This window comes from Mus pahari, chromosome 14 (assembly GCF_900095145.1).
Source record: "Mus pahari chromosome 14, PAHARI_EIJ_v1.1, whole genome shotgun sequence".
Lineage (NCBI taxonomy): Eukaryota > Metazoa > Chordata > Mammalia > Rodentia > Muridae > Mus > Mus pahari.
The window spans coordinates 21,419,987-21,432,066 of NC_034603.1; the positions used below are offsets into that span (position 1 = coordinate 21,419,987).

A 12,080-nucleotide genomic window follows, 5' to 3' on the forward strand; every position below is an offset into this window, starting at 1 on the left:
CCTGGAACTCACTCTGTAGACCAGGGTGGTCTCGAACTCAGAAATCCACCTGCCTCTGCCTCCCGAGTGCTGGGATTAAAGGCGTGTGCCACCACGACCGGCTTTTTTCACTTTTTTTTGTTTGTAGAATAAATCTTAAAAATAAAAATTAAGAAAAATAAAGCCAGGCAGTGAAACCAAATAAATAAATGAATGAATGAATAAATAAATAAAAATTAAAAAATTAAGAAAAATAAGTTGGATCAATTGCTATTTTAATTTAAAAAAAAATTTTTTTTTTGTCTTTTTTTTTTTTCTTTGTTTTGTTTTTATTTTATGTATTTGAATGTTTTTACTCCCAGTTTGTCTGTGCATTACATGTGTCTAATGCTGGAAGAAGCCAGAAGAGGGCATCACATCTGGGATTGGAGTTAGAGACAATTGTAAGCTGCCATGTGGGTGTTGAGATTTGAACTCTGGTCCTTTGGAAGAGCCAAATACCCTTAATCACTGAGCCATCTCTTCAGACCCAATAGCTATTTTTTCTTTTTTATTTATTTTTTGTATATGAGTACATTGTAGCTGTCTTCAGACACACCAGAAGAGGGCATCGGATCCCATTATAGATGGTTGTGACCCACCTTGTGGTTGCTGGGAATTGAACTCAGGACCACTGAGCCATCTAGCCAACCCCTGATTGCTATTTTTAATTCCTATCATTGCCCTTAATTTGAAACTACTAAAAAAGAGCACTAAGTAGTAATAATTCTCATGTCTCTAATGTAGCTTTAGTGGTGATATCTTTCTAGCATTTCATTTGCCTTTGGGTTTCATGTCAACAGTTGTTAAAACTTTAAAGGCTTATGCTATGCATGATAGCTTTAGTACTTTTTTTTTTTTTTTTTTTTTTTTTTTTTTTGTGGCTGGAGAGACAGCCGTGGGTGCTGGGAACTGAACTCTTATATTTTATGGTTGCGAGCCTAGCCTTTAACGGCTGAGCTTTCTGGAACTCACTCTGTAGACCAGGCTGGCTTTGAACTCAAGAGATCTGTCCACCAGCCTCTGCCTCTCAAGTGCTGGGACTTAAAGGCATGGACCACCACTGTCCTGTTTGATTTTACTCTTTCTTCCTTTCTTCCTCCCTCCCTTCCTTCCTTCCTTCCTTCCTTCCTTCCTTCCTTCCTTCCTTCCTTCCTTCCTTCCTTCCTTCCTTCCTTCCTTCCTTCCTTTCTCCCTTTCTTCCTTTTTTCCTTTTTGGTTTTTTGAGGCAGGGTTTCTCTGTGTAGCCCTTGCTGTCCTGGAACTCACTCTATAGACCAGGTTGGCCTTAAACTCAGAAGTCCTCCTGCCTCTTCCTCCCAACTGTTGGGATTAAAGGCATGCGCCACTACTGCCTGGCTGATTTTGTTTTTCTGACGAAATATTGACAGGCTGAAGAGATGTCTCAGGGGTTAAGAACAGTTATTGCTCTTGTAGAAAACATGGGTTCAATTCCTAATACCCACACGACAACCTTCAGTAATGCGAGTTTCAAGGGATCTGATTCCCTCTTATGACCCCCCTTTTCTGACTTCTGTACATATATAGTAGACATAAATTCAGGAAATATATTTGTACCTAAAATTAAAAAAAGAAATATTGATAGTATAACATACCCTTTTTACCCCTACATGTTTGGTATATATAGAAACCCTTTATACATTATATAAAGCCATATATCTACTGCTTTAAAAGAATATTCCAATTTAAAAACTGTCATATTGACATCATTTATTTGAGTATAACACAAAGCCTATAGTAATTTGTGATTATGGATTAAATTGGAGAAATCAGAGATAAAAAGCTTTTTGTTGGTTTGGTTTGGTTTTTTTTGTTTTGTTTTGGTTTTTTTTGAGACAGGATTTCTCTATGTAGCCTTGGCTATCCTAGAACTCAATCTGTAGACCAGGCTGGCCTTAAACTCAGATATTCTTTTGCCCCTGTCTTCAGATCACCACAACTAACAGTGTGCACCACCACTGCCCAGCTAAAACATGTATTTGAAACAAATCAAGAGCTGTGAATCACACTACTATTCACTTCATAATTATAAAAATAATAAATTGGACTTGTTTTTTTTTTTAATGTTGATGTTTTCAGCAAATAGCTGTATATGTATCTTGATTCCTTCAGATCAACAGATTTGCATACAATCTAATAAATAGTGGTAGTTCAGTTAGGGTTTTTGTTTTGTTTCTTTTTTTTAAGATAACATCACCCATTTTCCAGGCCTAAAACTCACTATGTGGCCAGGGATGACCTTGAACTTGTGATCCTTCCTAGTGCAGAGAATATGTTACCAAGTCAATTTATTTGTTGCTGGGGGTTGAACCCAATCCAGGGCTACATGCATGCCATTCAAGCTTCATCCCCAGCCCCTGGTTAGTTAGTCTTGATTTTGTTTTAATGCAATCCTTAGACTTTCTTTTGTATTTTACAATGTTATTTTCATATACATTTTTGTGGGTTTTTAAAATTTCAGATACTTTTAATAATTTTTTTTTTAACTATGAGAAATGTATATGTGGACTGAGAGTATATGTGGTAGAGTATTCACCCAGTGTGTGAGAGATAGTGCTCACCCAGCGTGTAAATGGTTCTAGTTTTTTGTTGATGTGTGTGTGTATGTATATTTAGTGATTATTTGTGGATGTTAACTTTAATATAAAAAGTAAGACTTGCTGGGCGTGGTGGCGCACGCCTTTAATCCCAGCATTCGGGAGGCAGAGGCAGGTGGATTTCTGAGTTCGAGGCCAGCCTGGTCTACAAAGTTAGTTCCAGGACAGCCAGGGCTATACAGAGAAACCCTGTCTTGAAAAAAACCAAAAAAAAAAAAAAAAAACCAAAAAAAAAAAAAACCCAACAACAACAACAAAAAAAATGTCAGACTTATCTTTAAAAACACCTCTTCTGTCTGAAGATTATAAAGTGAGTTTGGAAGATATTTTGTTTCACATTATACTAATTTTATATTTTCCTTTTTCCTTTCCTTTTTGTTTTTTTCTTTGTAGACTAGCAAAGAAGATAAGTTATCAAGTCGGATTCAGAGCATGCTTGGAAACTACGATGAAATGAAGGATTACATAGGAGACAGATCGATACCAAAGCTTGTTGCAATTCCCAAGCCTGCAGTACCAACGACCACAGACGAGAAAGCAAACCCAAATTTTTTTGAGCAGAGACATGGAGGATCTCATCAGAGTAGCAAATGGACTCCTGTAGGCCCCGCCCCCAGCACCTCTCAGTCTCAGAAACGCTCCTCTGGCCTGCAGAGTGGACACAGCAGCCAGCGGAGTGGTGCAGGAGGGAGTGGTGCCAGCAGCAGTGGCCAGAGGCATGACCGTGACTCCTACAGCAGTAGCAGGAAAAAAGGCCAGCACGGCTCAGAGCACTCCAAATCTCGATCCTCAAGCCCTGGAAAACCCCAGGCTGTTTCTTCATTAAGTTCTAGTCATTCCAGGTCTCATGGGAATGATCACCATAGCAAGGAACATCAGCGCTCCAAATCACCTCGGGACCCTGATGCCAACTGGGATTCTCCTTCCCGCGTACCTTTTTCAAGTGGGCAGCATTCAAGTCAGTCTTTCCCACCTTCTTTGATGTCAAAGTCTAGTTCAATGTTACAGAAACCCACTGCCTATGTACGGCCCATGGATGGACAGGAATCTGTGGAACCAAAGCTGTCCTCTGAGCACTACAGTAGCCAGTCTCATGGTAATAACATGGCTGAGCTGAAGCCCAGCAGCAAAGCACATCTCACCAAGCTGAAAATACCTTCCCGACCTTTGGATGTAAGTCTCATACTTAGAGTTTTCAGCATTGTGTCTGAGAAAATAATTCATAGAAATTTCAGTGAGTTGCACCTGTCTTTTTGCTTTAATATTAAGAAGTATAAAAATTTTAAAAGCTTAAGAAGAAAAGGTTTAAATAACAACTTGGGAATTGACCCCCCCCCCAAGTGGATCCATATTGCTGTGCACTTTCCTTCTTGCATAATAAAGAAAATATTCAGTTTTTTTTTTTTTTTTTAAGATTTATTTATTTATTTTATGTACACTGTTACTTTCTTCAGACACATCAGAAGAGGCCATCAGATCCCATTACAGATGGTTGTGAGGCACCATGTGGTTGCTGAGAATTGAACTCAGGATCTTTGGAAGAGCAGTCAGTGCTCTTAACCACTGAACCATCTTTCCAGCCCTATTCATAGTTTTTCAAGTATTAAAATGGCAAGTCAAATTATAGGCTAAAAGTAAGATTTATCAATAGCTCACGCTTCCTCCTTTTGGTTCTATGGGATAGTATAGCTTGTTTCTTTTTACTTAAAAAGAAAATTACCTTTGTTATTATAGCATTACAGATAAATGCAGTTCATAGTTTATGTTGACAAATGTTGGAACTTTTAAATCTACAGAAATGATACTACTGTGTAGTTCTAATGTTGCTTTCCCTTGCTTACAGCTAAAAAAGCTGAGACAGCCACTGTAACTGTGTATAAAAGTTGACATTCAGAATGACCAGAGAACTAAGCTGAAATTGTTCTTCTTTATTAACACATGCTAAATTGCCAGAATAACAGGTTTCAGTAAAACATTGTCATATAGGCAAGATTTATTTTAGTTTATTATTTTATGTGTATGAATGTCTCCCTTGCATTTATATTGATTCACCTTTGAGTATCCTGGTGTCCACATAGGACAGGCCTCAGATCCCCAGGAGTATGGATGTTGTAAGCTGCCATGTGACTGCTTAGAATCAAACCTGGGTCCTCTGGAAGAATAGGCAGTGTTCTTAACCACTGAGACATTTCCCCAGCACTTCAAGGCTTATCTTTTAATGTAGTTTATACAATAAAAAAGTTGAAAAGACAAAAGGCATAGCTCAGAGGTCAGAATGGCAGAAGAAGGACTCAAAGTTACAAAAAATGTTCACTAACATTTAGGAATCTTGAGTCAGCAAGATAGCTCAGTGGATCAAGTATAAATCTGATGACTTGTTCGATACCTGCATCCCTCAGTGGAAGGAGACAACCTACTCCTGAGAGTTGTTCTCTGAGCCTCTGCCCCACATGGCCCACCCTTACGTATATACACATACACCACACACATATATAATAATAAAATTAAATAAAAAGAATTTGGGGGCCTGAAGAGATTGCTTACTGGTTAAGGGCGTTTTCTACTCTTACAGAGGACTTGTGTTACTTTCAAGCCACAGAGAAGTGGTAATTTGTTCTTTCTTCAAACATATGAATTTTGGGTCTAATTTGAGTTTAGTTTTTTGATTTTTCTTTATGCCTTAAAATTATCAGTCTGCCTTCTACAGTTTATAAGATGCTAGGTAAATATTATAGCCCATATCACTAATCTTTAAAAAGTTAATTTTACTAAGTTTGTGAGGAACTATGTCTCTATGTCATATTATATTTTGCATATGAATATCTTTAGAAAATTTTAGGAAGTCTGATTACCTAAAACAAAATTACATTAAAAAAAAAATCATAGGAGTTGGCGAGATGGTTCAAGGGCCAAGAACAGTGGCTGTTGTTCTGGGGAATCTGAGCTCACTTCTCAGCACTTACAGTGGCGCACAGCTCTCTGTCTAGTTTCAGGGGATCATACTCCCTCTTCTGGCTTCCACAGGCACCAGGTACACATACAGTGCACAGACCTACAACATACAAAGCGCTCTACACATAAAATAAAAGTGAATAAACCTAGGGCCTAGAAAGAGGCTCAGTGGTTCAGAGCACTTGGTCGGTGCCCTTCTAGAGGGAGAGGGCCCACCTATTCCTAGCATAAGCACAGTGGTTCATAGCTGTCTACAACTCCAGTTCCAGGGAATTCAGTACCCTCCTCTGGCCTCTGCAGGACTAGGCACACATGAGTGCTCACGTGCGCGCACACACACACACACACACACACACACACACACACACTCACTCATTCAGCCAAAACCATTACATACATAAAATAAAAAATAAAAATTTTAAAACGTTTTGTATAGGAAAGCTATTTCAAAAATTCTAGCTAGTGTTCTGACTTAAAATAATGAGATCATAATAATTCCTTAAATTTTATGTAGTTTCTAATACTGCTTTTAATATGTTTAGTAAATACTAAAAATCTAATAAAAATTATTTTAAATCTAATGTTTGTTTCTTTTTCTCTGTCTTAAGGCATCAGTTTCTGGTGATGTAAGCTGTGTAGATGAAATACTTAAAGTAAGTTTCTTTTTAATTATTTTAATAATGTTTAATAATGATAATTTAATTATGATGCTTGTATTACCAACTATTTCATATTCCTGATTCCTTTGTAACACAGATTGCTTATATGTGTAACTTGATTATGTCATGTCCATCCTAAATAACTGACCCTTCTGAGGTTCTAGTCACATGATTTGTTGACTGTGTGCAAATAAATTTTTATTCTTGAAAAGAGGAAGAAATAAATTACAACTACATTTCTTTAGACTTATCAGCTAGTAACTTAAAGGCCTAAAAAAAAAAAAAATCTCAGTAGTTGCCAAGTCATTGGTGACAGTAGTTTGGTTTGTAATTCACTTGTGCATTCTGGTCAGATGCTGTAGTAAAGCTATCCTCTGAATATTGCTCTGAAGTTGTTACTAGACACGCTCAAAAAATTTATGATAACCAAAAAAGTGCATTCCGCTGCTAGAAAGATGGAAAGAAAAGTTAGGGTCGACAGTGACTGCTTTTTTGCTCCTAGAGAAAAACATGCACATAACTTGTACTGCTTTTTAGAAGCTGCTGAATTATTGTCTGTACTAGGGTTTTATGGCATATTCCTCTGAGGCTGCCTGTCTTGGCCTGTTTCCTATGATCTGTTCTCACCATTGAATCTCCCACGCCTTTCTTTAGCTGCTATAATCTCCCTTTACCATTTTGCTCAACCTGTTTCTCTCATGTCCTTCTTTTGTCCTCGGCATGGGGTATAATGCATATAAAAAGTCATGTTCTTATTTTTTTTCTTGTTTCTGCTGTTTCAGAGTTTTTCCTTTGGGAAACTTTGTTCCTTCCTTGTCAGTGTGCTTCATTGTTTGGTTTCCTGTCTGCCTTTCCCACTTCCTTTGGTATGACTGTGGTTTCTTTTTCTGTTTACACTCTTCTTCCCCTTGTCTATCATCCTTAGCTTTATCGGATGACTTGCTATTCAGTCCTTCTCTCCTCCTTGATCTCCTAAAGACTTTGGTTTATGTCTCTTAGGTCTTTCCTTTTAGTATGTTTGTCCATACTTATAAATGTAGAATCCTCATTATCTCTAATGTCTTCCACATACTCTGTCTGTTAAAGTAGACTTAGATTTTACATTTCTTTGAAAACCTTTATTTTTTCCATTTCTTCCAACTGAAACTTAAGTAGTTTTAAAAATCTTCACTTGGGCCAGTAAGATGGTTCAGCAAGAAAAAGTATTTTTCACACCAGCTTGATAATCTGCCTTCAACCCTCCAGAGTCCACAGTGGGAAAATCGCCCGGTCTTACCTCCACATGGCACTCTCTGACATTAAGAGTGTGCCATAGCCACATGCCCACCACAGTAGTTTTCTTGTTTTTTTTTGTTGTTGTTGTTTTGTTTTTTTTTTTTTTGTTTTGTTTTGTAGTACTTGAAGACAAGGTTTCTGTGTAGCCCTGGCTGTCCTGGAACTTGCTCTGTAGACCAGGCTGGCCTCGAACTCACAGAGACCCACCTGCCTCTGCCTCCTGCATGCTGGGATTAAAGGTGTGTGCTACCACTGCCCAGCTCACAAAGTAGTAGTAGGACTAGTACTAGTACTAATAATAACAAACATTACAACAATCTTAATTATTTTTGTTTCTACCTTTAAAATCTCCCAACTGTCTTTTTATATTGCCTCAAGTCTTCCCTCAGTCCCTGGCCTTCACAGCTTGACTTTTTTGCTAGAGGTTATCAGTGGCTCATCTCTCTCTTGAGACTGAGATCGCTAAGGCCACTATTCATAGGAAGAATGTAATATCTCAGACATCCCAGAGCCAGTCCTCAGCTCTCCTGCTGCTGACTGACCACTTTGCCAAACTAGATATCCTAAGCCATACCTTTTCTTTTTAAAAAATAGTCTTTCTTAAGTGGGTGCTGGCTTTGAACTTCTGTCCTCTTGCCTCACCTTGCACTGGCAGTAGAGGCTTGCAGTTGCACAGTAGGTTTGATCACTTCCTTAAAGTAAACTTCCTTGGAGCCCACACTACTCCCCTTTCCCTGTACAATGGTACAGACTTCGTTGTCTTCTGTCAGGTCCCAGGGAATTTCACTTCTTCCTATGTCAGGCTACCATTTTCTCCTTTAGCTCCCCCTCCCCTTCACACTTATCTATTTAATTGATGTCTTGCCTGCATATATGTTTGTGCACTGTGTGTGTATATTGCCCAAATAGGTCAGAAGGAGCTGTCAGATCACTGCAGTTGGAGTTACAGTTGTTAGTTGCCATGTAAGTGCTGGGAATTTTACCTAGGTGCTTTGGAAGAACAGCCAGGGCACTTAACCTCTTAGCCATCTCTTCAGTCCCAAGCATTCACTTTTTTAAGACACACCACACACACACACACACACACACACACACACACACACACACACACACACACAGTCTTGTGCATAAGAAATGCTAATGTGTATGTGTTTTGTTATTGTTTTTTGTTTGTTTGTTTGCTTGGCTAGTTGTTAGGGTGGTGTGTGTGTGTGTGTGTGTGTGTGTGTATTTTAAGGGAACATACATGTTTCCCCCTGAAGTTTTAGTAGTATATGGAACTTTAGTACCTGGAAGACTTTCTTTGTCTCTTTGTTCTTAGTAAATTTTTAGCCTACATTTTTTATGTATGACCTTGACACATGGCTTTGGGTGTTTTAGTGCCCAGCCAGCTTGATTGTTGAAACAATAAGAAGTTGCACATATTTTGATACTTGGTTTGTGAAATGCCAGTACTAGAAACCTGAGGTACAGAAGGCTCCATGTTCCTTTCGTAGGTTTTGTTTCCATTCAATTTGCAATCACACTGTTTGTAGCAACTCTGTTAAGAACATAAGGAAGAAATCTATCTAAAAAGAATATATGTTTATTGAAAAAATTCCCGTGTCAGTAATTCACCTATTATGTGTCAAGTGTTAGCAGTGTGGCTGTGATACTAGTTGTACTATTAAAGCTGACCTTCTAGAGTTTGGTATAAGAATTAATACAGGAATTTTAAGAGAGAACAATTACATGAAGTGGCTTGTGCTTTNTTGTTGTTGTTGTTGGTTTTTGTTTTTCTGCCTTTTTTATTAGTTTTTTGTATATTTTGTATAATGTTTTTTGATCATGCTCACTTCCCAACTCCCCCTTTCCTACCCACTCAGCTTTAGGTCTTTTTCTTTTTCCCAGCAAGTCCAGTTTGTGCTGCTCATATACTCTTAGATATGTGGCCAACCAACTACCAAGGGCCACGCCCTTAAAGAAAACTGACTCTCTCCCAGCAGCTTGTCAGTAGCTTTTCAGCACAGGATGGGGCTTTGTGCCTCCCTCCCTCTCTGCCCATGTAAAAGGCTGCTTATAAGAGGTTGTAGTAGACACTGTTTCTTTCCCCTTCTGTCATTCTGTTGCTCAAAGGTAGCCACTGTTGCACATCCTTTCAGACTTGACTTTTCATATGTAAATATTTACTAGGTTGTAGATTGTGATTTGTGTTTGACACTAATATGCTATGAATATCACTTCATATCATAGTTGAATTTCTCATTTTAATGTCTGTCTGGTGTTCCATTTTATGTATGTCTGCTAATTTGTTTAATCAATACTGTATTGTTGAATATCAAACTTTTTAACATTTTTTTAAATCTATGAGTCCTTGGAATCTCTTAATGTATCTTTATATAAATGTGGTTATACCACGGTATAAATTTCTAAGTATTACAAGTCACCTTTAATTTACCTAATTGGCTAAGTTTGAACAAAATGCTGGATATAAAATACACCCTTATTCTAATTGATACTTCTGATATACACATTGATCCTCTGATATACACATTGTTATCTAGATTCATTTGAGCCTTCCCCCCCCCCCTTAGACAGGGTGTCATTACTGCAGGTTGTCTTGAATTTTTCCTCTTAAGAGTTAAGATTAGAGGCACGTGCCACCATGCTCAGCTGTTTATAACATGATTAAATGGATAGAAGGCATTGAATAACATCAGACCCGGGGTCTTTCTTACCTGTTTTCTTCCTAATATACTTTTGAAATCTCTATTCTGTATCTTCACATGACCAAAATTTTCGATCAGCATGTGAACTCTGAGGTCAAACTTCTCTGTCCATTATTTACTAAGCTACCTCAAGATTTGAAGAAATGATTGACAAGCAAAACATTTATCATAGTTTCTGATCTATTAATAGTAAAGATTAATGTTAGCTGCTTTCCTTATTGTCATCATCTTCCATTCCATAGCAAGATCTTTTTTGAGTAGCATTACATAATACAGGTTTGTTAGACATGGTGGCTCATGCCTCTGATCTAGTACTTAGGAGGCAGAGGCAAGAGGATCAGCACAAATTCAGGGCTTCTTTGGTGTACATAGCAAGCTGAGGGAGCCTGGGCTACAGAATAAGACCCTGTTTCAAAAAACAAACAAACAAACAAACTTCTCAGACCTTGTATTTCATTACAGGCTGATTTCTACAACTGTCCACAGATTTTTATCATTCTACCCATAGACCCCTTAAAGTCAGAGAGGATTTGTTATTTCCTGCCCCATTGCCACCCGTACCACTTGCACACATTTGTGCTTAATATTCATTGGCTCACTATGCATAGTTTTGGAAAATTGATCATAAAACCAGTATTTGTAAGTAAAATCTGGTTTTTAGCGTATAGATTTGTAACCTTGTCCTGGTTGAAAACAAACTGTAATAATTACATTTCAGGAGATGACGCATTCATGGCCTCCCCCTCTAACGGCTATTCATACACCATGCAAAACAGAACCTTCCAAATTCCCTTTTCCAACTAAGGTAAGTAAATAAAATGTGTCTTTGATGTAAAAAACTCTAAATGACTCAACTACAATTACATGAGTTCAAAATCGTCTTGCTATTCCCTGCTGGGAAACACAATAAACAAACAAATAAAGGAATAATTTTTTTTTTTCTCCCAGAACTGAGGACTGAACCCAGGGCCTTGTGCTTGCTAGGCAAGCGCTCTACCACTGAGCTAAATCCCCAACTCCATAAAGGAGTAATTTTAAGAAGTAATGATTTCTATGAAGATATTTTAAAATAATAGAATTGAGAACATCTTTGACTGAGAGTTACTTAAGAAAATTTGGAAGGCACTATGGGGAGAAAGTTAGAAAAAAGGCATTGTTGTTATTGCAAATTCATGGTATTCTAGACTGAAGGTGGCTCAGGTTGTTTTTTGAGGAGCTTCAGAACCTAGCCACAAACATTTTCAGCCCATCTAAACTTTGCTGATTAATTTTTTAGATATGAATTTAATATGTAAACAATATAAAAATATAAAAAAACCAATATAAAACACTGGGTTTGGAAGCTCACACTTGTGATCCCCAACTATGGAAGCAAAGACATGAGGATCAGGAGTTTAAGGCCAATCTGGCTACATTTTCAGAATTTAAAATCCCCCTTCCCCAAATCAACCAGACAAAAATACATTTTTATGTAAAAGTTTGTTCAGGACTCCTAATACCAACTCTTCCCATTCTCGTTTTCAAGGTCATCCAATGTCATGTGTCTTTGAAAATCTTTTCATTCCATTTGCATGCATGTGTGTGCTCACTCCATATCAATGTCTTATTCCTATTCAGATGAACTGTTCTGTAGCAGTGCTCTGTGAGCAGTGCTCTTGGAGCCCTTGCCATTTAATACCTTTTGAATTCATCTAAAGTATAAATTATCTGACTTTACTTAGCCATTTCTCTTTAATGTGTAAGTTACCATCAGTTTTCAGTACTATAAACATTTTTTAGTGTGTGTGTGTGTGTGTGTGTGAGAGAGAGAGAGAGAGAGAGAGAGAGAGAGAGAGAGAGAGAGAGAGAGA

General features: G+C 37.8%; 1 protein-coding gene across 6 annotated transcripts in view; it reads left to right on the top strand.

The window, feature by feature from the left end:
- The window catches only part of Aff4 (AF4/FMR2 family member 4), a 74,530-nt gene that overhangs the window by 21,494 nt on the left and 40,956 nt on the right, over positions 1-12,080 (top strand). For 5 of the 6 annotated variants that reach the window (XM_021213026.2, XM_029546530.1, XM_029546533.1 and 2 more), the window contains 3 exons: positions 3,030-3,809; positions 6,197-6,241; positions 10,949-11,035. In XM_021213026.2, coding sequence (XP_021068685.1) covers positions 3,030-3,809; positions 6,197-6,241; positions 10,949-11,035 — 912 coding nt within the window. The remainder of the gene's footprint in view (positions 1-3,029; positions 3,810-6,196; positions 6,242-10,948; positions 11,036-12,080) is intronic. The other variant, XM_021213027.2, reaches the window with a different exon arrangement.